The sequence below is a fragment of the Gossypium hirsutum genome, chromosome D11, assembly GCF_007990345.1.
Source record: "Gossypium hirsutum isolate 1008001.06 chromosome D11, Gossypium_hirsutum_v2.1, whole genome shotgun sequence".
Lineage (NCBI taxonomy): Eukaryota > Viridiplantae > Streptophyta > Magnoliopsida > Malvales > Malvaceae > Gossypium > Gossypium hirsutum.
This window is the reverse complement of record NC_053447.1, coordinates 72,274,675-72,299,023: the sequence shown is the minus strand read 5'-3', so window position 1 is coordinate 72,299,023 and position 24,349 is coordinate 72,274,675. Positions and strand designations below refer to the sequence as shown.

At 29.8% G+C, this 24,349-nt stretch overlaps 5 protein-coding genes across 7 annotated transcripts; 4 read left to right on the top strand and 1 right to left on the bottom strand.

Moving 5' to 3' along the window:
- Window positions 1–64: 64 nt before the first annotated feature.
- Window positions 65–2,168, top strand: LOC121223566 (WUSCHEL-related homeobox 8). Its single transcript, XM_041105296.1, has 3 exons — window positions 65–458; window positions 1,529–1,924; window positions 1,997–2,168. Exons 1-3 carry the CDS (start codon window positions 272–274, stop codon window positions 2,083–2,085), a joined length of 672 nt encoding a protein of 223 aa, XP_040961230.1. The 5' UTR covers window positions 65–271; the 3' UTR covers window positions 2,086–2,168.
- A 3,657-nt stretch (window positions 2,169–5,825) lies between these two features.
- Window positions 5,826–7,522, top strand: LOC121223565 (transcription factor MYB1R1). Its single transcript, XM_041105294.1, has 3 exons — window positions 5,826–6,326; window positions 6,425–6,633; window positions 6,830–7,522. The coding sequence occupies exons 1-3, from the start codon at window positions 6,026–6,028 to the stop codon at window positions 7,238–7,240; spliced, it is 921 nt and encodes a 306-aa protein (XP_040961228.1). The 5' UTR covers window positions 5,826–6,025; the 3' UTR covers window positions 7,241–7,522.
- A 4,148-nt stretch (window positions 7,523–11,670) lies between these two features.
- On the bottom strand, window positions 11,671–12,572 carry LOC107905948 (probable calcium-binding protein CML13). The gene has a single exon (XM_016832753.2). It carries the CDS (start codon window positions 12,381–12,383, stop codon window positions 11,946–11,948), a length of 438 nt encoding a protein of 145 aa, XP_016688242.2. The 5' UTR covers window positions 12,384–12,572; the 3' UTR covers window positions 11,671–11,945.
- A 1,664-nt stretch (window positions 12,573–14,236) lies between these two features.
- LOC121223563 (polyadenylate-binding protein 7) lies at window positions 14,237–20,321 on the top strand. 3 transcript variants are annotated; one of them, XM_041105292.1, is made up of 11 exons: window positions 14,246–14,353; window positions 14,460–14,671; window positions 15,452–15,570; window positions 15,895–16,088; window positions 16,169–16,428; window positions 16,509–16,615; window positions 16,684–16,873; window positions 17,219–17,514; window positions 17,590–17,736; window positions 17,812–18,003; window positions 19,920–20,321. In XM_041105292.1, exons 2-11 carry the CDS (start codon window positions 14,470–14,472, stop codon window positions 20,115–20,117), a joined length of 1,905 nt encoding a protein of 634 aa, XP_040961226.1. In that variant the 5' UTR covers window positions 14,246–14,353; window positions 14,460–14,469; the 3' UTR covers window positions 20,118–20,321. The 3 variants fall into 3 exon arrangements, with proteins under 3 accessions (XP_040961225.1, XP_040961227.1, XP_040961226.1); XM_041105291.1 differs by having other exon boundaries at window positions 14,237–14,671; XM_041105293.1 differs by having other exon boundaries at window positions 14,240–14,671; window positions 17,815–18,003.
- Window positions 20,322–21,912: 1,591 nt separating this feature from the next.
- Window positions 21,913–24,089, top strand: LOC121223562 (60S ribosomal protein L24). The gene is made up of 5 exons (XM_041105290.1): window positions 21,913–22,014; window positions 23,059–23,134; window positions 23,223–23,324; window positions 23,507–23,655; window positions 23,751–24,089. Exons 1-5 carry the CDS (start codon window positions 22,004–22,006, stop codon window positions 23,902–23,904), a joined length of 492 nt encoding a protein of 163 aa, XP_040961224.1. The 5' UTR covers window positions 21,913–22,003; the 3' UTR covers window positions 23,905–24,089.
- The last annotated feature ends 260 nt before the right edge of the window (window positions 24,090–24,349 follow it).

Genomic DNA, 24,349 nt, shown 5'->3' with positions numbered 1-24,349 from the left:
TATAAGTGATGTTTTACATTTATCAAAAATAAAAAGAGTCCAAAATTTTCTAACATAATTGATGGAAATAACCTCATCCAAATCAGTCATAAAGTCAATGATGAAGAATCTTCTACACTGCTAATTAACGCAGCTTTTTGCTCCCTTAATTCCTCAAAATATCTATTCAAGATAGCTTTTTGCTCTTTGTTATAGCTTTTTCTCCCATAAATTGACAAACAGATATTCCAAAGTTAAAAAGTCTCTAACGGGAATACAGAGATAAAAAAAAATGGAGCGGGAGAATCAACATGGAGAAGAAGAGTATTTGCAGTACCAAATTCAGAATGGGGTTTGCGGGAAAGTGATGAGTGATGAACAGGTAGAGGAACTGAAGAAACAGATCGTTGCCTATTCAGCCATTTCTGAACAGCTTGCCGAGTTGCACAAATCCATGTCTGCCCGCCACGATTTTACTGGTTCTCTTCTCTCTTGCTTCTTTTGTTTCTTTCGACATGTTCCCCAGTTGAGTTCACCATTTGGATTCTTATTTGATCCAAATCGGCAATTTAGGTTTTACAGAAGCAAAAGTGAAAAAAAGAGCTTTCATTGAAGGCTGCAGTTTTCTCTTTGAGAAGATGAAGATTTTAAAGAAAGGCCACGTTTTTTTAGATGTTGGATTTTTAATTTATTCATTTATTTATTTTTAATATAATTTTGTTTTTTTAAGTAGCAAATGTTGTTGGGAATTTTCATTAATTTCTAAAAATAAACATCAAGCAGTTTCTAGAACAAAATTTTATATAAATATTATTTATAGTATTTTACAAACATTTTAAAAATATTGTTATGTTGGGTTTTTTAAAATATTTTATATGTAGATGGTCGGATTGTTTATCCAATCTTAAAAATTTGTTTGAAAAGTGCAAGGGTTTAGTTAAAAATATAGATTAAAAATGGGGTTGGATAAAAAATAACTTCCGTTTTTTAAATGAGTTGGGCCTCAGGTGGTGTTTTTTGGTTTCAGCTTGGCTTAAATCAGTTGTTTTGTTGTTGTTTTGCTATCATTTCGTTATTATATTGTTGTTATTATTTTGATATTATATAACTCTTGTTTTATTATTAACTTTGTTATTATTTTAGACATTTTTGCTTGATAAGATGTAATTATTTTAGTATTATTTAAATTAATTTAATACGAGTGGGTCTGAATGGATTTGGGTTTAGTATTTTTAATTTGGGTTGAGCTTAGGTAGAATTTTAGATTTATTTTTTGAGTCTGATCTTAACTTAAAATCTTGTATCAACCGACCCATAATCAGATTTAATTCTACTTTATAGAAATAAATTGTGAGAATCGTAAAATTGTATTTCCTTTTTGTATGACTAGTCTATCATATTGCTTAATGCTTACCAAATAAATAACAGGTTTTGTTTCCGATTTTGTTCCTCGTACTGCATCTGGTCTAAGTACCATAGAGTTAAAAGCTTAGAGAAAATCGTTGGCTGGCTGCCTTAGTCCTATCATCAATTGCTGTTTTGGTTTCAGGCATAAGGTTGGGAAATCTATACTGTGATCCAATATCAGCCTCTTTTGGGCACAAGATCACTCCTAGACAGCGATGGACTCCAACGCCATTACAACTTCAAATTCTAGAGAATATATATGAGCAAGGAACCGGGACACCAAGCAAGCAGAAAATCAAAGAGATAGCATCTGAACTAGCACAACATGGTCAAATTTCTGAAACTAATGTATATAATTGGTTTCAGAATCGTCGTGCTCGTTCAAAAAGAAAATTTCAGGTCTCTACTGGTTCAGCCAATGCTGAACCTGAACCAGATGTGAGCACAAAAGAGAAAAAGACCAAACCAGTAGGTCTGGACTTCATTGACAGCTTCTCACAAGGGGTTGAAAGCTTCTATTTCCAAGGTTCTGAATCAGGTACTAAAATGTAGCATTTGGTCTTGTGTCGAAATCATAACTTTCCTTTTTTTTAAAAAGTTCTTTTTGCAGGGATTGATCAGTTGATGGGTAAAGAGGAATCTTCACGAGGCTATGATCCTTACAATAATTTAGTTGAACAATTTGGGTTATTAGGATGATGTCTTGCGGTTTTGTCTTAGGGCCGAACATGTTGGATTTATTTCTGTATTTACTTTTATTTAATGAAAAATAATTTAGTCAACTGAAAATAAGAAAGTTTTTTCTATAAAATAATTTACTCTTTTAAAAAGTATAGTGGTTTTATTTTTATATAAAAATTAACAAATCAAAATTATTATTATATTTATAATATATTTTTATTTTAAAAATATTTAAAATTAAAAAAATATTATAATTTTCAATATTATTTAATATATATGTAATTATCTATATCTAATCATATAATAAATTATTAATATAATTTTTTTTATTTTAATAAATTATTTAATAATTTAATTATAATTTTAAATAATATTCTTTATTGAAAAATATTTAATATTAATATTTTAATAATAAATATTTATTACAATTATAACTATATTAATAATAAATGTTTTGTAATATAAATGTTAAAATATGTCATAAGTCAATATACTCTTCACCAATTTAGAATTTAATATATATATATTTTTATTTTTAAGAATTTAGTCCCTCTACTTTTTAGATTTGAAAATTAAGTCCAATTATTATTAACATTGTTATTTTTTTCAATTTTATTGATATCACATTTTTAAATAAAAAATATTTGATATTCATGTAACTAAAAAATATCGTTATAATGATCATTAATTTAACAAAATATTTTTAATAATGCTAATAATTGAACCTGATTTTTTATATCTAAAAAGTATGACTAACCCAATGATAAAATTACATTGACTAAATTTCAAATTTACGAAGAGTACAAGGACTTATGACATATTTTAACCTAGTATAAAAATATGATATTTTAATTATATAAATATGAGTATTTGTTTAAATAATACTTAACATCATTTATCATTTACAACTCTAATGTGTCAATATGTACTCTCATATATATATAATATGTAATTTAAATTAAGTTTTAATCAAGAATTATTTATTATTATATTTATATATGGCATTGATTTTTACAACATATTTTTTTATTATAATATAAATTTCGATTGTTTAAAGGAAATTGCACTCTAATATTTGTTTAAAGAACAATGTAAAATTTAAATTTATAGATATAAAATAAACTCAATTAAACAATGAAAATATAAGAAAATCTCATATGTATATTTGTTTCATTAAAAATAATTTTTCTAACATATTTTCAAAAAACCTGCCAAATAACATAAAATATTTTACACAGATTTATCCAAACACTAGAAAATATTAACTTTTTCGGAAATCATTTTTCGAAAGTCGTTTTCAATGAAATAGACAGATTAGGATTTCGAAATTGAGTCTTAATGAAAACGATAGTCATTAAATATACTAACTTTTTTTGTGTGTGTGAAAGTAATATGTGAAAATGGTAAGCTGACATGTATTGCACATGGAATAATATGTTTGATGCATCAAATTTTGAAAATAATATAACAACTTAATGAATTTAATAATTGTCATTTGGTCAGGACTGTAAATAATTAAATTAAAGTACAAGTATTAAATCCACAACATATTCAAAATACAGGGTCTAATAGCAGAATTTGACCTTTTTTCATCTATGATTGTTTTTTTTTTACAAAATCCATTATTTATTTATATGGCCATAATAGAAAGTGGGTGATTAATGGGGTCCATGTTTATCATCTACACCCATCACTAAGGGTGATAATAAATAAGCAAAGAAGGGTGACATAGAGGAGCAGCGAATATGCCAAGTTGACGGTAGAGAAATGCTCAGTCCCTCCACCATCCCTTCTCTTTAATCATTTACATTCTCTCCTAATTTTTATGGGTAAATTACACCATTAGTCACTAAATTATAAATGAATATTTTATGTTAGTCACTTAATTAAAAATATTACAATTTGGTTATTAAACTATTCAAAAATTTTCATTAAAATCACTGAACTATTCAGAAGCTTTTACTTAAGTCACTAGACTGTCAAGTGTTTTTTTTTTTAAGTTCCACCAACGATCTCTAAGCGATTATTTGACCATCGGTATGGTGGATTAATACCCATCGATGAGTAGATTTTAAATCCAAGTTTGAATTTTGGTTCGTAAATTCATAACGTCCAAAGCAATTTCATAAAAAAAATTAAATTGTAAAAGAGAAGTGGAAAGAGAGCTTTCGATTGGTGTAGGCAATGTAAATAAAGAAAGTCATATATAGTTTTTAATTTTCCATTGACTATAATTAAAACTTTTGAATAGTTCAATGATCAATTTGTAATTTTTTAAAGTTAAGTGACCGGAATGAAAACTTACTTATAGTTTAGTGACTAATGATATAATTTACCCACTTCTTATTTATTAATTTATCGTTTCCTAAAAAAGTATATTATATCTCTTCTCCACATCATTTAAATTATTGTTTACCTAAACCCAAATGGCCCCATGATTTATATCTCGTCCAGGTTGAACCTTAGAATATACCCATGTTTAAATTATTTTATTTTGTTTTTTTATTCTCAAATAGTTTTACCTAATTAAAAATTCTCACGTCAACACAAAATTAATTTAATTATTTAAGGAAGACGGTGAAAATTTTTTCTTCGTCTCTTTTATAGTCTTTTAACACGAATCCTTGTGGGGTTCATAATTGTTCCTCCCAATAATATGATTGTTAGGATTGCAATTTGAGTTTGTGTTGAGAGTCCAAGAAAAAAGGTCAACTATACATATAGTCACTCAACTACAAAATATTTTCATTTCAGGCACCCATGTTACATAGCGATGTCAATTGGGCGGGGCGAATACAGGGGTTTCATCCTAGTCCCTGCCCTGCAACCCATTGCGGGTACGAAACTCAAAACCATCCGTGTCCTACAACCCACGTTGGTCCTCAAACCCACCTAATCCCCGCTATACTCGCCCAGCAACCCACTTCATACGATATATTTATAAGTATTAGTTAAATAAATATAAATCAATTTTTTTTATGAACAAAGTATGAAATACCTGTCTTCCAAACTCCCACCACATATGTGACATTATTTCAACTGTCACCATTTAAAAAAAAATGTCGTCACGACCCTTTAATTGGTAAAAAAATTATAACTTCAACACTAGTTTAAAAATCTCAGAAAATAAAATCCTTACATAATATCCAAATACAAACAATGTCTCAAATACATCATAGCAGTGAATGCAATACAAGTGCAAAATAGCAGTGAATGTGAGTTGAGTACGGTTATCAAAATTAATTTTTTATTTTTTAAATATACTTATTATAATATACAGGGCGGGTGGGGATGAGGTGGGTACAAGGTTATACCTACGCCTGTCCCACCACCCATTACGGGTCTAATTTTGTTCCCATCCTCACCCCACTACCTGCGAAACCTGTATCTATCCTCGTTCAATTGAGTGCAAAGTAGGGCGGGACCCCGCGAAACCCGCCCCACTGACACCCCTAACGTTGCATAGTTCGTTCATTTTTAAAAATGTCATGTTAGATTTCCATTTGAGATTTTAACGTAATGACCAAAATAAACGAATTATGTAATGTGAATGTCTAAATTGCAAACTTTTATTGATAGAATGATTATATGTGCACTTTACCCAAAAAGGAAAACCCTTTAATATTTTACTCTTTTCTAAACTAGTTGTTTAAGTGAAAACAAAATAAAACATCCACCATGTGATGGATGTACCAACTCAAGTATTGTTAAAACAATGGCCTTATTTAAATCATTAAAGGGGTTGGGCACATTGGAGGGTCCTGATTCATGATCTAGAAAATCAAGATTTTATGGTAGATATTGAACTTCAGTAAGACATGATGTAGCTTTCAGTGAGTCCTTGTAAAGCACTGGTTAATTTGCACTATATATGAACCACAGCATCCCTTTAGTTATCTTTTCTTATATTCCATTTTTCTTCTTCTTCATTTAGGATTCAACGATTCTCTTCCCTTTCATGACCACGAGTATGTCTCGTAGCTGCTCTCACTGTGGAAACAACGGCCACAACTCTCGTACGTGCGGTGAAGTTGTTGCCGGTGATGCAAGCAATGGCAGCGGTGGAAGTGGAGGAGGAGAAGAGAAGGGTATCATGTTATTCGGTGTTCGAGTCATGGAAGGGTCGTTCAGGAAAAGTGTTAGCATGAATAATCTTTCTCAGTTCGATCAACCTCAGGTTTCTAACGCCGATGCTGGCTATGCTTCTGATGACGTTCTTCATGGATCTGGAATAGGAAGAAGCCGTGAACGCAAGAGAGGTATAATAATTCAAATATTCATGATCGAATTACATATTAATGAATAGATTAATGTTGATTTTTTAGTTTTTATTTTGAAATTTTGATTTTGTTTATAGGTGTACCATGGACGGAAGAGGAACATAAATTATTTTTATTGGGGTTGCAAAAAGTAGGGAAAGGGGATTGGAGAGGAATTTCAAGAAATTTTGTGAAGACACGTACACCGACCCAAGTGGCTAGTCACGCTCAAAAGTATTTTCTTAGGCGAAATAACTTGAATCGGAGGCGTCGCAGATCTAGTCTTTTTGATATAACAACTGATTCGGTAAGTATCTATAAATATTTATTTAAATTTGATTTTCATTATTAATCTTAGACTTATCTAAGGGTCGAGTCAGGTCCTAACAAAATTCTAGATTTGTTTATAGGTCCGGGCTTGACCCGACCCATGGATAGGTATCATATTCAATCCTACGGTTCATAAATTCTAATATATTTGATTTTCGTGATGAATCCTGCAGTTCATAAATTCGACCATATTGGAAGAAGATGAAGTCGCCCATCAAGAAAACGTTTCGTCACCACAGATGAATGGATTTTCTATGCCGACAACGTTTCCGGCAACTCTAAGTTTGACTGATTTATCAGTAACAGAAAATAATAACTCGAAGGAGAATCTCATATCAAGGCCGCCGAGCCCCAAAGCGAACACCTCTTCTTATGTTATCTGTCCAATACCGGTTCTTCCCGCTCCTCCATCATCGAAAATGGCTGATCTTAATTTAAACCAGAAAGCCGAAGAAGACCGTTTACCTCTATCGCTAAAACTCTCGACACCATCCGCCGATGAGCAATCAACAGCAGCGGCACACTCGTCTACTCTCGTCGTCATGTCAAATGGGGATAACAATAGCATCATCAGCGTTGCTTGAAAATTAAATGAAGTAAATAATTAGGTGAAAAAATTATTGGAGTATTTGGTAATTAGGTGAAATTCCTTGTTTTGTACAGCATAATTATTACTGAGATTGCATTAGAGTGAAAAAAAAAAATATTAGAGTATTGGGTAATTAGGTGAAATTCCTTGTTTTGCACATCATAATTAGTGCAGCAGGAGTCTAAATTAAAGAAAAGTGGGGTTGTCTTCTCTTTAATTTTGTGGGTTGTATGTAAATTTGATCATGGTCGGTATAAAATTTTAGGTCTATTTTTTAGGTTCGTGTTCGGTTCGCTTAAAATTTTATCCAAGCTTGATTTAGTCTACTTGTATTAATTTTTTTATATTATTTTTTATCTAAAATCAAATACACTACAAACATCAAAATAAATATTTCCGAACAATTTGAGAATACATTAAAAAGAATATTTATATTTAAATAATACTAAAATAATTACAACTTAGCAAACAAATGTCTCTAAAATAGTAACAAAATTAATAATTATATAATATCCAAACAATAACAACAATATAATAACAATATAATAGCAAAATTGTAACAAAACAGCAACGAAATAACAACAAATCAACTTATTCAGGCTGAGCTTGGGCCAAAAAATCCTATTCAAAGCTCGACCCATTAAGAAAATGAGCATTATTTTTTGTCCAAACTCATTTTTTTGTTTATATTTTTATCAAAGCTCTTCCACTTTTGAATCTAAATAGATGAACCGATCAGTATGGTCTGTTTGGTTCCCTTTGTGGGCGAAATCTCTAATGGGATTTAGGAATTTTGACAAATTAAAAATAAAAATATGTAACTCGATATTCTTATATTTACGTGATTGCCATTTTAACACATACCCAATTTTTTAGACTGTTTGCTCATACATTCAAGGGCAAAGTAAGAAAATTTGTTTAGGAGGCCGAAATTAAATTGTAATTTTTATAATACTAAAAATACAATTTCATCATTTTAATAGTCTTTATCTTTATAATTTTTAAAGGATTAAATCAAAATTTTTATCATTTTAGGGGGCAAAATAAAAATTTATCTTTATTAATTCTAAATTTAAAAATTTCAAAATAACTAAATATAAAAATTTCCATTTTAGGGATGAAATCTTACGAGCCCCGGTTTCACCCCTGCAGACATCACTCGAGTAAATCAAAGCTGTATACACAAATCTTATTATATATTTTAAAAACACGTTTTTTTCATTCATTGAAAATTTTAAAATTAATTATAAAAATATATTATTTATTATATATTTGAAAAGTCATTTCAAAGAGTCATATACGTAATAACATGTGGTATTTTTAAAAACATTTATAACATTTATTATTTTAGTTTTATTTTTTTTAAATAAACTTTTTTGTATTTAAGGATTAGTCCTCTCAAATTTTTTTTCCTTATTTTCTCATCTTCTTTTAATATATATTTGTTTTATGATTGTTGTTTGAAATAAATAAAAATTTTAAAAGATATAAAAAAAAACAACAACATTTAAGAAAAACTTTTAAAAAAATAATATTGTGAATTTTTAAAAAAAATTAATAATAATAAATAATATAAATTTAGGGTTGGGTTTTGTAAACTAAAAATTTAAGTGTTAGAAAATTAACTATTGAATTTTTATTGATAAATTTTATAAATGTTGAATTTATATTAATAAATTGTTTGTTAAATTAGTAAATATAATTATATTGTTTGATAAAAGTAAGTATTGATTTTAAAAAAATATTTATTTTTAATTTTAATCTTATTAATATAATATTTTATATTGTTTTGGATAAAAGATGCATATGCTAATTTAAAAATCTCATTTTTAAAAAGATATTTTATTTTATTTTTTAAATAAAATAAAACCAACTTAGGTCCTGTTTGGCAATTGGCTGATTGTTGATTGTAGTGATTGGTTTGACCAACTCCAACTGATTCTATTAACTATTTATCTAAAAGTGTTTGATAAAATGTAGTTGATAGTTGAAAGCTGATGTAAACTAACAAATAAGGGCATGACATATTTTATTCTTAACTATTTATTTGTTTATAATACTTTAGTATTTATTGCGTGAAATTATTGAAATAAATCACTATTACCAAGGAATTAAAACATCCATTACGGAAATTAATTAGTGAAGTTTTTGAAAATTTAAATAAACAAATTTCTTAAGTTCCTTATTTGCAATTTTCTTAAGTTGCATAAGAAATCATTTTACACGAGTAAATTGAAAATAAATTAAGAGTACATAAATTAATTAGTGAATATTTTTTAGAATGAAGACTACTAATATCTTGGCACCCCTATTAGGTTTGAGAGCATGTGGCAAAGGGAGTAATTTTTTAGCAACGACGGTCAAATATATCATTCCAATATCTCATTCCCAATCAGCTTTAAAAAAAGTTATTCATCCCTGCGCTTTTTGTTTTTAAGGTTTTAGTTCAACAAGCTCTTGCAAACCTCCATTTATCAAATACTACAATTAGAGGGTTTGACTACACAATTCTCCATTTGTGCCCAATTAGTTAAAAAGGGCATAAAACTCTGCTTACCAAACATCATCTTAATATTTTGTATATTAAGTGATAAGTAGCTACTACTTAGTTATCTTATTAACACTTTTTATTTAAAAATTTACATTAAGTAAAATAATTAAAATAATAATTAAACACATTTAAAATATTAAAAAATACACTTTTACCTAAAATAAAAATTATTAGAAAATAAAAATAAAACTCTGAATTGCATTCTTTAAATAAATAATAATATTACAAAAACAAATTTTATGTTTTCTATTTCTTCTTTTTCCCTTTTAAATTTAATATTTTTTATTGCCTCCACGTTACCATTTGTTAGGTTTTTTAGGGTAATTTATTTTAAAAATAGAGTTTATTATATACTTTCTAATATTGTAGCTTAATAAAATTGTACCCATTACTAATTATTTTATTATTTAATTTACTTCTTAAAAAATAAAATGAAAAAGATAATATTATAAAATCTGAAAATTCTAAAAGTAAAAGAGATTAATAATGATGGAAATAGGGATAGTTTTCATATTGTTACACTGATATAAATAATAATGTGCTTAAATTTAATGTATTTAAAATTAATTTATCTTACCTACTTAATATTTTCATTTATTAATAGTTAAATTTTTTATTTATAATACCAAATTTGTGTTTATAATTTAAAAAAGTATTTTTTTTCCTTTTAACTCTTATAACTCATTTATGTTATTATAATAATTATTTTAGAAATTTATTTTTTATTTTTTATTTTTTAATAAATTCATTTTTTTAAAACTTTTATCATTTTTCATTTATTAAGAATTTTAAAATTAATTAAAAATATGAAATATATTATTTTATTATATATTTAAAAAATTATTTAAAAAATTATATACTTAATACTCGTTAAAATGCTTAATTAACAAGAGGTATATTTAAAAATTATTATTTTTTGTTTTATTTTTTTAATTTCAAAATTTTATATTTAAGGATTGTTTTAAAAGGAATAATTTCGTTAGGTTTTGATTTATTATATTTAAGGATTTTTTCTTTTAAGGATTGCTTTAAGAAACACATTTAAAAATACTATCTAAACTATTGTTTACACGACATGTGTTTAGTTTTTTTGTTGACACATATAATATTTTTGAACATTTATTTTATGGTAATTTATATATTTTATAAAATTGTTTACACGACACATGTTTAGTTATTTTGTTGAGATGTGACCTTTTCTAAATATTAATTTTATAATAATTTATAAGTTAAATATGGTTCATAAGTCGCTTTGAATTGGATCGGATCAAATTAAATTTAAGTAAAAAAATTTCTTAATCATAAATTTAAAAAGAACATAATACAAGTCTAAAGAGAAGCGTTAAAATGATGAAATTTGTGACTAATAAAGAGTTTAAATTGTCATTACACCAATAAAAAGAAATCACGTCAGTACTTTCATTAAGTCAAATTTTAAACAACTGTTAATATTCAATGACCAAAAAATTTGATTCTGAATAGTTTAGTAACAAAAAAAAAAGAAGAAGTTTAGTGACCAAAATAGAACACAAACAATACTTTAGTTACAATTTTTGTACTTTACCCTAAAAAGAATATGAAATTCATGATTTAGTTCAAACAAAAGAAATAAACAAACATAAAGTTATTCATAAAATTATTCATAGGTATTTACAATATGTTCCCTATAGTAATTGGGTTCATGAATTATAGCCACCAAACAGAGCAACAAGGTACGTTACCAAGGTTTCATGATTACCTTATCCCACACAACTTGTTTACTATTCAATACCCTTATGAAAAATTAATTATATCAGAGTGTTTCCATTTTGAATTTGATAAATGCATTAATCGTAAAGTATGTGTTTGTGAATGCCCTATAAAGCTACCTAATGTTGATTGAAAAATTGAAAATGATATTTAAAAAAAACAATTGCTTAATTACAATGTTGATTTCAAATTACAAAAACTAAAATCACTACAACACGAATTTCTTTTCCCTTTTCAGAATCGAATCATAATATTCTGATATAAAATTTCTATTTGAAAAGGATTTTGCTGAAATTATAGAAACATTTAAACACTAATGTTGAAATTTAAAAAGAATAAAAAAAAGCATTTGTTGACAATGGAAGAACAAAATAGAAGAAATATTGAATGATCTTCTATGTCACTTAGCAACCATCTTGGCAATGAAATCATCGTATTTGAGCTTCCCATCGGAGCTAACATCGACTCCCTTGATCCAATCATCGAACTCCGTTGGCTCCAGCTTCTCCCCAACGCTAGTCAAAATGTGTTTAAGATCTGACACCAGGACGAAGCCGGTCGCCTCCTTATCCAGCACCTTGAACGCATCACGCAACTTCTGTTCGAACGGCTCCGTTTTTAAGTGCTTCTCCATTAGCCCCATAAAGCGTGAGAAATCGAAGGGTGTGGTTAACTTCTCTTGAGCCACGATTTCTTTGAGTTTAGCTTGGGTGGGGTTACCGCCTAGGGACCTCATTAAGACCCCGAGCTCCGTCGGAGCTATCTTGCCGTCGCTGTCGGTATCAAAGAGAGTGAAAGCCTCTTTCATAGCGTTTTTCTGATCTTCGGTGAGGCCCATTTAGTCAGATAAGGAAGACAAGAAATTTTTGTTTCAGAATTTTGGTTAGAATGTTAGAGAATTGAATTGTTGGGCATAACGTATTAACAGCCTCTTAACTCGTAAAACAGTGCAAATAATAGAGAGATGAGGAAGAAAGGCTAGTGAAAGAGGCCAAGAGAAACTGTTTACATTTTGACTATTTCCTTCCTATTTTTCTGATTGCCATCACCCTCGTCTCCTTCATTTTACATTTTAACTACCTGTTTTTGCTTTATATATATTTTCGTATTTTGTAATGTATTTCCTATGAAAATTAAATATATAATATTATAATTTTTAAATATTAAAAAATATTTTGAATTCTTTATGTTATATTTTTTTATAGAAAAACTATGTAAAATTATTAAACATCAAATAAAAATAATTTAAGAAACACATCTTAATATTATTTACTTTAAAATATATCTTAAAGAAAATATGTATTATCTAATTAAAATAAATAATTTTGTGAAAATTTTAAAAGTAAAAAAGTATGCTCTCAAAAAAGGTAAAATATAACTGAATTTACCCTCCTTATAGTTTAAGGTTCCATGCAAAAAAATAAATAAATAAATAATAAAGAAAAATACTCTACTCTTTATCATCATCTTCGAATATAAAATTCTATTTTTTTTCTCTTCATTAGTCACTCACTAAATAAAAAGGGAGAAAAATCAAATTCAGAATTGGAACCCTATTTATCTTTTTATTTTATTTTATTTTTAATTTCAAACTTTTTATATTTAAGTATTGTTTTAAAAGTAATAATTTCGATTTGCTTTAAGAAACACATTTAAATGTATTTTCTAAACTATTGTTTACACGACATGTGTTATGTTTTTTTGTTGACACATGAAATCTTTTGAGCATTGATTTTATGATAATTCATAAAATTTAAAAAATTATTTCCATGACACATGTTTAAATTTGTTTGACATGTGGTATTTTTAAATATTAATTTTATAATAATTTATAAGTTAAACTTATTAACTTAAAATTCTTTGACTCGATCCGACTCGATCTGACTTGACTCGATCGAATGCTCACCCCTAGTCATATGCATTGTGTATGATTTTATGCGTTTAATATTTAATTAATTTTAAATATTATATTTTTAATTACAATAATTAATATATATAATAATATTTCTTGTTTGAATTATTGAATATAATTAAAATATAATAACTTATTCAAATATTATAATAAAAAATTTTAAATCTTAATTAAAGAATTTTTAACCTATATACATTACTATGTTTCATGGTTAAAGCTCTATGCAAGTGATAGCTTTATTTTAAAATGAGTACAATTTTTTACTTAATAATTATAATTGTAATTTTAATTATCTTTAAATACATAATTATCATAAAATTATGTTAAATCATATTTATTTTTAAATATATAATTATCACAACTTCTATTTTATTTTAACTCTTTAACTAATAATTTTAAATTAAATACTATAATTGTTTTTAAATATTAATTTAATAATATGATAAAAAATAAAAATATTTCCTTTGAGTTCAATTTTTTTCAAATTAATATATTTATATATTATTATATTTTTTAAAAATAAAATAAAATACAATATTTTATCATTTCTTATAAATTTCTATAATAATAATTATTTAATATTTCAAAATTTTCAATTTTGATAGATAATTTTTTAAATGCACTCATAATTATCACATATATTATTTATTTTTAATTATATTTGAAGGAAAATCTATATTATCTAATTACAAAAACTAAATTTGTGAAATTGTAAAAAATAAAAAAAAATACACTCTGAAAAAGCGCATATTGTAACGGATCTTACATTCCTTATAGTTGAAACTCCCATGCAAAAAAAAAGGAAAAAATAAATAAAAACACTCACTCTTTATTATCATCTTTGAATACAAAATCCAAAATTTTTTCTCTTCATTAATCACTCACTAAATAAAAAGGTAAAGAAGAATTAAATCCAAAACTGAAACCCCATTTCTCAAAAGTTTCCATTGAAAAATTGATTTGATTTTTGAGTGAAATCGTTTTTGCGATATTGGTATATAGTAGAAGATCAATGGCGGTTCCATCGGCGGTGACGTTACCGGCGTCGACGGTTTCATTATATGTCGGAGATTTGCATCCCGATGTCACCGACGGCACTCTCTTCGACGCTTTTAATGAGTTTAAGGGAATATCGTCTGTTCGTGTTTGTAGAGATTCGTCGACGGGAAGGTCTCTTTGTTATGGCTATGTTAATTTCAGTTCTATTCAGGATGGTATGATTTGTTGTTAATTTTAAACTATCTAATGTTTTCATTTGGGTTTTGATTTAAATATGACATTTTTTCACTAATTTTATCTTCTAAGAATTTTCTGTTCTGATTGATTTTTAAATCTCTGTTTAGATATATATTTTTAATTCAATTAGTATTTAAAATTATGTTATTTGATATGTATATTGTTGACTGGAGTTTTCGAAGAAAATTTTGAAGTGATGTCTATCAAGAGTTGATTAATCCTTCAATGAATTTTTATTATTTCGGATTGAGCCTAAGTTTTGCTTAATGATTTTATAAAAAGTTTAAGTGCTTGAAAATATATATTATTGGAGTCTGATGATGTACCTACCAAAAGGAAATAGTGATCATTTGCCATTGATAAACTTTGACTTTGGACCTATAACATGTTCAATTTTTAGGGAACTAGATCAAGTAGTACTACGCTTCCCCATAATGACCTATATGCTATATAGGTTGGGGGCGTACACAGTCTATTTCAATAAATTGTTCTTGTTTTGTGAATCCGTAGTATTATTGTTATTATTGTGTTTTAAAATTATCTATCATTGAGTATTATTTTGCTATAATAAATAACTTCGGAGGAAATGCATTAGTGAAAATTTCCCACTATCATAAAAAAAAAATTAAATTTAAAATTAATGTCTATTAAATCATAGCTAATTGACATGATTAATACATTTCTCCAAATAAAAAAAATTGTCAATGAGTTAACCTTTATGCATGGTTCATGTTTTTTCTTTTTGTGGTATGGCTTAGCACATTTTGCAATGGAGAAAATGAATCACAGCATGCTTAATGGGAAAATGATAAGGGTGACATGGTCACTTAGAGATCCTGATGCAAGAAAAAGTGGAGTTGGAAATGTGTTTGTTAAGGTACAAAATCCTTTTATGTTCTTCATTTAACTCATATATGTATATAGATTAATTGAGGGGATTGACTGTTTTAAGAAATTTTTGTAAGGGTCATCCGTCAAATAGTTGTATCAGGGTTTTGTCCTCAGTCTCCACAAAAGGTCGTGTACAATACTCTTTAGTCTTGCAGGTATCTATAACACCACCGGTTGTTGGAGACTAAGTTGACTGCTCGACGGACGACACTTTGAAAACTTTTTTCGAATGAGCTCATCCCCTCAACTATACCTATTATTTCTTTCATTAGTGGAAATTTTGAATGTGGATTTGTTGGTATTTATTCAGAATCTAAGTGAATCAATAGATAGTGTGGGGTTACAAGAGTTATTTCAAAAGTTTGGGAATGTAGTATCTTGCAAAGTTGCCACATTTGAAGATGGTAAAAGCATGGGATATGGATTTGTTCAATTTGAATCAGAGGAATCTGCAAATGCTGCAATTGAAAGGCTTGATAATACCATGATTGGTGATAAGGAAATGTAATGTGATTTTCTTTTCTCTTTAATTGTTATTTATCTCTTCTTGAAATGAATGTTTAATTCTTGTTTTTTCGGAACAGATATGTTGGGAAATTTATGAAAAAGTGTGATAGGGTTCTACCAAGTCCTGATGTTAAATATACAAATTTGTATGTGAAGAACTTGGATCCAGATATCAATGAAGAGGTTTTACAAGAGAAATTTTCCGAGTTTGGGAAAATTGCTTGCTTGGTTGTAGCAAGGGATGAAAATGGAACCTCGAGAGGTTTTGGTTTTGTGAATTTCGAATGTCCAGAGGATGCTAAGAAGGCAATGGAATCGATGAACGGATCACAACTCGGTACATTCTTATATCCGACACTTAAAGCGAGCGACGCTTAATACGGTTTACTTTCTTTTGATGCATGGTTGTATTATTAGGTTCAAAAGTTCTATATGTAGCAAGGGCACAAAAGAAAGCGGAACGGGAGCAAATATTGCGGAATCAGTTTGAGGAACGACGAAAGGAGCAGATTATGAAATATAAAGTAAGCTAAGTTTTTCTCTACATGATGCAATTCATGATCACCATTGTTTACCATTTTCGAAATTTCAGGCTTCGAATGTTTATGTGAAGAACATTGATGATGATGTCACCGATGATGAGCTGAGAGACCTTTTCAGTCTATGTGGTACGATTACGTCTGCAAAACTTATGCGAGATGACAAAGGAATAAACAAAGGTTTCGGATTTGTCTGTTTCTCTGCTCCGGAGGAGGCCGCTAAAGCTGTCGGCACGTTCCATGGTAAAGATAAACTAGTCTTCATATCTTTAATGAGCTACCTTTAGTGATTGAAATCGAAATGGAGAGCATCTAGGAAGTTATTCATATGTTACTTGCTTCTTAAGTTTCATGCCTTACTGTTTCATCCCTGCATTTCCATATGTTAAAGGATATATGGTAAGTTAAACCAAGCTGTCAGCACGTTTCATGGTAAAGTTAAACGAGTCGTTATAACTTTAACGAGCTACCTTTAGTGATTAAAATCGAAATGTAGAGCATCTAGGAAGTTATACACACGTTACTTGCTTCTTAAGTTTCATTGCCTTATTGTTTTTGTCAATTATCTCTCATCCCTGCATTCCATAGGATATATGTTTCACCGCAAGCCATTGTACGTCGCGATAGCTCAAAGGAAAGAGGATAGACAAGCACAATTGCAACTTCAGTATGCTCAACGTATGCCTGGATTAGCAGGGCCTTCAACAGTTGTTCTCCCGGGAGGGTACCCTCCGCTTTACTACGCATCTCCAACCGGCATTGTTTCACAAGTACCCCTAAGGCCCGGGATGATGCACCAACCTTTAGGTTTAAGGCCAGGATGGAGAGCTAATGGCTTTGCACCACCAACCAGACCAGTCTTTCAATACTCATCACTTCCCCTGGTATGTGTATTTATATACAAGTATGTTAGCGGTTCGAACTATACGAATATGAGTACTTACTATACCATGTCATAGTTCCCTACTGCTCCAAGACAAACCAGGCCAAACCGTCGTCAGATGAACGGCAACACTCTTCGAGGTTCTCATTCCGTTACATACGCGCTGCAATTGCAACCACCGAATCAAACAGTGACTTCCTCAAAAGATCAAAGTAATCAACAGGTTGTTTTTTCATTCTTTTTCCTCTCCTTTTTATATGTTTTCGAGTCTACGTTGCTCCGACATTTCATTTTGCAGCAGACTGGACAAGCTAAATCTGTACCGAATGGTCAAGGTCGAGAAGTGAACAAAGGGCCCGGTGGTGGTGCTGCTGCCGCAGCTTTGACACAAGGGACTGAGATGCTGAGTAGTATGCTTGCTGCTGCTTCACCCGAACAGCAAAAAACAATACTTGGTGAAAAACTTTATCCACTTATTCAAAAGCACCAGGTAATTAATTTCTACACCCTATAATACTAGACCTTCTTACTAGATTCTTCGATGAGCTTCTAATACGTGTGTATGTCGAACACGATTGTCTGAATATATTTAATATTATATCGTTTGTTTTTTTCACTACTTTAGTGATCATATCCTCGCATAATATATCAAATAAAGCTATTGCAAATGGATTGTTGTAGAACAAGAAAAAGTAGTACTTCTAGAAAAAATTTAATGTTTTTAGGATTGGATCGGTGGACGAGTCGGTTAAGCCACCAATTTTTCGGTTCGATTGCTACGATTAAAAAATTATAAAAAATTTAGTTCAATCAATTCAATTGTCGGTTCAATTAATCCGTACCGATTAATAGTTCAATCGATTTAATACTATTTTTTGAGAAAACATCTTGATTGGTTCATGATCCAATTGGTCCAATCTTGATACTGCAAAAATATAGGTAGCTCTGAATTCATCCCCAACTTTTACGTTTCTCCCAATTTATGAAATTGGACGAATTGAGCCTTGGCAGTCCAAATTTTTTGGGTTAAATGCCTTTTAGGTCCCTCTTGATTTTGAAATTGGATAAATGGACGCTTGACCCCCTCAAAATCTTTTTTGGTTTTAATGCCTCTTAGGTTCCTGCCAGTATCAAAATTAGACAAATTAAGCCCTATTTTCCAAATTTTCTAGTTTAACCTATCTCTTCAGTTCTTAACTATTTCAAAATGAAGTCTTTGAAGTGTCGTTCGTTAAGTAGTTTTATCTCTCGATTCCGAGGAGAACCCAAACAAATTGATAGAGTTTAGGGAGTGCCTCATCACCAAGAAAATGTTTAGCGTTTGGCCTTGGTTTAAACCCATGCCCTCATATGGTATTAACGGTATGGGTTCGAACCCCACCGAGACTAAATGCTAAACATTTCCTTAGTGGCAAAGTACTCCCTGAACTCCATAAACCTATTTGGAGGACTTTCCTCAAACTCGAGAAACAAAACGCGGGGTTAAAACCGAGTATAGACATCTTAGGTACAATTCCTTCATTGTTCGAGGATCCCATCAATTACTTAACAGAGAATACTTCAATGACTTCTTTCGAAAGAGAGCTAACCCCTCAATAGAGCCATATTTCTCAATTAAAATTTATTTTTGACCACCCTGTGGGTTCCATCCCTACTAACATTATGTCCTATGCATATTCAAATACAAGTATGTGAGCATGACTTTCAAAGAACTCTCTAATAATGCACGAAAAAACTTAAAAAAAAAAACTAAACATATTTATGTTTGACGCATAACTCATATTCAACACTCACATTTGAGTCTAAATAACTTAGACTCAAATTATCATTCCTTGTACTGAAATGTGTCAAATACAGATATTCAATTTTTCTCTTATTTTTCAAATCATCATTCCTTGTACTCGAATGTGTCAAATACGGATATTCAACACGGATATTTACATTTTTCTTTTATTTTGCTATTATTTTGCTATGTCTCTACAACTTGATTTGGTTCCAAATATGCATAAGTTCTTGTACTCCTTGAAAATTTAGGATTTAATTTCTATATTTTTATTTCTAGGAATTTAGCTCTAATTTTTAGATTTCGAAATTCATATCCAACTGTTAACATTATTATTTTTATTAAATTTGTTGATGTGATATTTTAACCAAAAAAATAGTATTAATAGTTTGACCTAAACTTTAAAATTTGAAAAAAAGTAGGATTAAATTTCAATTTTTCAAAAAAATATAGAAATTTATGACATATTTTTACCAAACAAAACATCTTTGTGTTTAACACATACTCATATTCAACACTCAAGTCTTATAATGTACACCCAAATTATTATCCCTTGTTTTGTATTAAACACGAATACTTCCTATATTAATACATTTTTCTCTTATTTTGCTTTGTTTTTACAGCCTGATTTGGTTCCTAAGATCACAGGGATGCTATTAGAAATGGACAATTCAGAACTGTTGCTTTTATTAGAATCACCAGAATCATTAGCAGCTAAAGTGGAAGAAGCTGTGGGGGTTCTTAAGCTTTCAAATGCTAAAGTGACAGGCCAAGATGCCCTTCATCCCAATTTCCTTTCTGCTGGTGTTGCTGTCAATTGAAACACAACAAATATATGGCTGTCACAAGCATTTCAATGATAGACTCCATGGATGTTCAGCTCTTGTTTTTTTTTTTTTTTCGTTTTAATATCTAAGTTTAAGTAGTGGACTTTCAAAAGTTTCTCAACAGCACTCTTTTTTTTTTTAGTTTTTTCTTGTTAGGATTATTTATATTATTTGTTAAAAGTATGTTTTCTTTTTTGGTATATATAATTTTTGGACTTTGAAAATAAATATGGATGGTGCAAGACAACTCCAATTGGGACTTGCTACAGCAGGGGCATTATATGCGATCATAATGGAGATTGGGAAACTGGTTTTACCCACCATTTCGGTATCTGCTCTATTGTTGAGGCCAAATTAAGGGAAATTTATGATGGGTTGATGCAAGTTTAGAATATGAGTACGCTGGAATCAGACAACTTAGTGGCTGCCCAGCTAATTAATGAACAGATCAGGGGTGATGGTAGCAATCCGATATTTGGAAGCTGCTGCACCGGGACTAGTTGTTAAGGCTATATCTCATGTTCATTGTGAAGGCAACAGAGCGGCAGACATGATGGCTTCGTTGGCTTTTCTAAAAGGGATTGACATCTATGGTCATAATCAACCACCAAGTGAGGTTCTTCAGATTATTCAGGAAGACATAGAAGACCGTACATTCATTGGATGGTGTAAACTCGAGTTTTAGGGTGGGTTTGGATGGACGATTGGGTGGGGTGCGGTGTGGTGCGTTTGACTTACTTTTTGTCTCACGCTACAGTGTCGCTACAGTATCTAATCTCACCGCCACTGCTGTTTTTACACTAACCGTAAGTAAATGCACCGCTCATCCAAACTCACCCTTAGTATTTAAAATTCTAATTGGACGCTTTTTCAAGTTTATTTTTTTAACTTAAATTTATAATATTTTGTTTTTTCTCCTATTCTTTTATTTATTTATATTTTATATCATATAAAATTAAATATATTATATTACACTATAAATATTACAATATGTTAAATTATTTATATTTAAAAATTTAATAGAAAGAAATATAATAGTAGTAAAAATATATAATTATTAAATATTAAATAGAAATGACATTTTTTAAATATATTTCATATTATTTAACAACTAAATTAGAATTAGAGGTTATCATGGGTCGGACCAGGCCCAGATAAAATTTTAGGCATGTTTTGTAGGCCTGGGCTCGGCCCAAAAATTTGTCCAAACCTAGCCTGAAAAAAATTGTTAAGCCCGAGCTCGGATCTGCCTGACCCATATTAAATTTTACAACACCAAAATAGGATATTTTAAAAAGAAAATAGCATATTAAATTTTAAAAAGTATATTTGATTAAAAATAAAAAATATATATTTAATATATAATTTGGGCCAGGCCGGGCTGGGCATTGGGTAAAAAATGTGTACCCGAGGCCTGGCCTATTTTCTAAACGAGTCTCATTTTTTTGTCCAAACTCATATTTCGGGCCTATATTTTTATCCGAACCCTCCTATTTTTTGGGCGGGCCGGGCCGGGTAGCCCAAACCATGATCACCTCTAATTAGAATGACGGAAAGATCTGGCAGATACTTGAAAGACTCAATTGAAGCTCTATGAAGTTTAGGGACTAATTTAAAATCCAAGCAATAGATTAGAGGCGTTAAGTGAAATTAACCCAAATAACAAACTTTTTTTTTTAAATTACGGGCTATCTACACTACTCGGCCGAGATTTTTACGGGCCGAAGTACTATATAAGGCCCATTCAATGATTGGGTAATTTCGTAATTTAATAAACAAGTTTTTGTTCGTAACTCTTTATCTATATATAAATAACAACGTTGCTAGGGTTTCTAGGGTTTGCATAGTAAAAAGAAAACAGGTAACAGAGAGTAGCAGCGATGGTTCTCAAGTACGCCTCTCCCTTCTTCTATTCCTTGATTTCAATTAAATTTCTTTAAATATAACATGAATTTAATGATCTGTTCTTGAAATATTGTTTCTTTATTTTCTTTTTTTTGGGGAAAAAATGGATCTGCTTTTCATTTCATTCCATTTCGGCCTGAAATCTGAAAATATGTTTAATTTTTTGGTTTTTTAGGTTACACTTACATGTTAACCGGTTTTGTGTTTTAAATTTCGTTTTTGAAATTTTACATTTTTCAATCGATCAACTGTACATAGGATTTGATTAATGAAGCTAATAGTTGTGAATTAACGAAAGGAAGATGGTTTAATGCCTGCTGTAATTTGATTAATTGGAACACTATATGGTGTTTAAGGCAATCGATTAGTTTCATTGTGAAAATATATCTCTGTTTGTCTGTTTTAGCTCATTGGATAGTAGCTCTATAAATAATTATTTTTGTTTGTCGGCTATGTTGCTGCTGATGAATGTTGGATATGGGTTCGAGTTCTCTCATTTAAGTTTTACATAAATTTGGAGTTAACGTTAATTGGACTCGGGTGTTTGTGTAAGATATGTGTATGTATGCTTCATAAGTATGTTCTTTTATGTATTTGGGAATCTTTGTAGTATATTAATGTCATATCCATATCCAAGAATCTGTTGAACATTGCTTGAAATACAAGTTTCCAATACGGGTATTTTTGGAAAAATGAAGAGTACAAGAGCAGCTTACAAGTTGGAAATGGGAAATTAACTTGCTCCTGCTTCATACTATGGTCTATAAGATGGATATTATGTTTTTTTTTGCAATCAAGAGCTAGTGTAAGGGGTAATTGTTTGTAGAATTCTGTTTATGTTAATGGTGATTGTTGTTTGATCTTGTTAATCATGTAATAAGCTCGTAACTCGTAAGTAGGGATGTATAAGATTTGGTTTAAAATTGCATTGCCGAAAATTGCATTATCTATAAACTTTCTTGCATAATGCCAAATTTTGGATTTTGAATTTCTCAAACCCTACACTTATCTTTTTATGTTGGCATGTTAGGACGGAGCTTTGTCGGTTTAGTGGTGCCAAGATATACCCAGGGAAAGGCATCAGATTTATCCGTTCTGATTCTCAGGTAAATTTCCATCCAATTCTATATTGAAGTGGTTGATATTCCGATGTTCTTGCTGATTATTAACTGCCTTTTGCATGGACTTGTGAAGGTCTTCCTTTTTTCAAACTCAAAATGCAAGAGGTACTTCCACAACCGTTTGAAGCCATCAAAACTTACATGGACAGCCATGTATAGGAAGCAACATAAGAAGGTTAGTGTCAGCTTTGTGAACCCAATTTCATTTTGGTTTCAGAATTGCATCTTGGTTGCGAGTAAAATTATTTTTTACTCAATAGTCGGCTTTTATTACTATCATGAACCTTATTTTATTCCAATCATTTATCCGATAAAAGTTTTATTGGTTTTAATAATAGTGACCATACGTACATGTAGGACATTGCTCAAGGGGCCGTTAAGAAGAGGAGACGTGCCACAAAGAAGCCATACTCCAGATCCATCGTCGGTGCCACCTTAGAGGTTATCCAAAAGAAGAGGAGCGAGAAACCTGAAGTTCGTGACGCTGCTCGGGAAGCTGCACTCCGGTGTGTGGTTTCTTCCTTTGATGTTTCACTTTCATTTGTTCTTTCATCTTTCTCGTTGCTGAATTTTGACGTTTATAACACCACCTATTGTGCAGAGAAATCAAGGAAAGGATCAAGAAAACCAAGGATGAAAAGAAAGCAAAGAAAGCCGAAGTAGCGGCGAAGCAACAAAAGACGCAGGGCAAAGGTAACATTCCTAAGGGTGGTGCACCAAAAGGTGCCAAGCTCGGCGGCGGCGGAAAGCGTTGAGTGGCTAGGTTATTTTCCCCTTTTTCCCTACCCTGAGAAAATAGGTAGTATTTTCAAATTTAATGAAAGCCTTGTACGGTATGAATTGGCTTTTTGGTTATGTTGTTTTTTATTTTATGCTTATCATATACCATGACCTCATGTTGAATTCAAGTTATCAAGTAATTTTATGGATTTTTTTTCAATTTAAAGAAGTTATGTCGTTGATTTATCAATTCGAATTAATTAAATTGAATTTTTAATATAAAATATTTATAAGCTTGAGTACGTGTATGAAGGATATTTTAAATCTAAAAATAAAACATAAAACCTTGATATATTTTATTATACTTAAATTATGTTTTGATAGGGGTGTAAATTAATAGAACGTTAGATGAATTGTTCGTGAACTGTTCGTACAACAGTTGTTTATGCTCATTTATTAAGTTAAATAAATGAGTATGAA

Coding starts and splice junctions, on each gene's coding strand:
- LOC121223566 (XM_041105296.1), top strand. CDS start 272: ATGGAGCGGGAGAATCAACATGGAGAAGAAGAGTATTTGCAGTACCAA. Junction 459..1,528: donor TGCCCGCCACGATTTTACTG/GTTCTCTTCTCT, acceptor TTTTGGTTTCAG/GCATAAGGTTGGGAAATCTA. Junction 1,925..1,996: donor TTTCCAAGGTTCTGAATCAG/GTACTAAAATGT, acceptor TTCTTTTTGCAG/GGATTGATCAGTTGATGGGT.
- LOC121223562 (XM_041105290.1), top strand. Junction 23,325..23,506: donor ATAGGAAGCAACATAAGAAG/GTTAGTGTCAGC, acceptor ACGTACATGTAG/GACATTGCTCAAGGGGCCGT. Junction 23,656..23,750: donor GCTCGGGAAGCTGCACTCCG/GTGTGTGGTTTC, acceptor CCTATTGTGCAG/AGAAATCAAGGAAAGGATCA.
- LOC121223565 (XM_041105294.1), top strand. CDS start 6,026: ATGACCACGAGTATGTCTCGTAGCTGCTCTCACTGTGGAAACAACGGC. Junction 6,327..6,424: donor AAGCCGTGAACGCAAGAGAG/GTATAATAATTC, acceptor TTTTGTTTATAG/GTGTACCATGGACGGAAGAG. Junction 6,634..6,829: donor TTGATATAACAACTGATTCG/GTAAGTATCTAT, acceptor TGAATCCTGCAG/TTCATAAATTCGACCATATT.
- LOC107905948 (XM_016832753.2), bottom strand. CDS start 12,383: ATGGGCCTCACCGAAGATCAGAAAAACGCTATGAAAGAGGCTTTCACT.
- LOC121223563 (XM_041105291.1), top strand. CDS start 14,470: ATGGCGGTTCCATCGGCGGTGACGTTACCGGCGTCGACGGTTTCATTA. Junction 17,515..17,589: donor AATACTCATCACTTCCCCTG/GTATGTGTATTT, acceptor ACCATGTCATAG/TTCCCTACTGCTCCAAGACA. Junction 17,737..17,811: donor AAGATCAAAGTAATCAACAG/GTTGTTTTTTCA, acceptor TTCATTTTGCAG/CAGACTGGACAAGCTAAATC.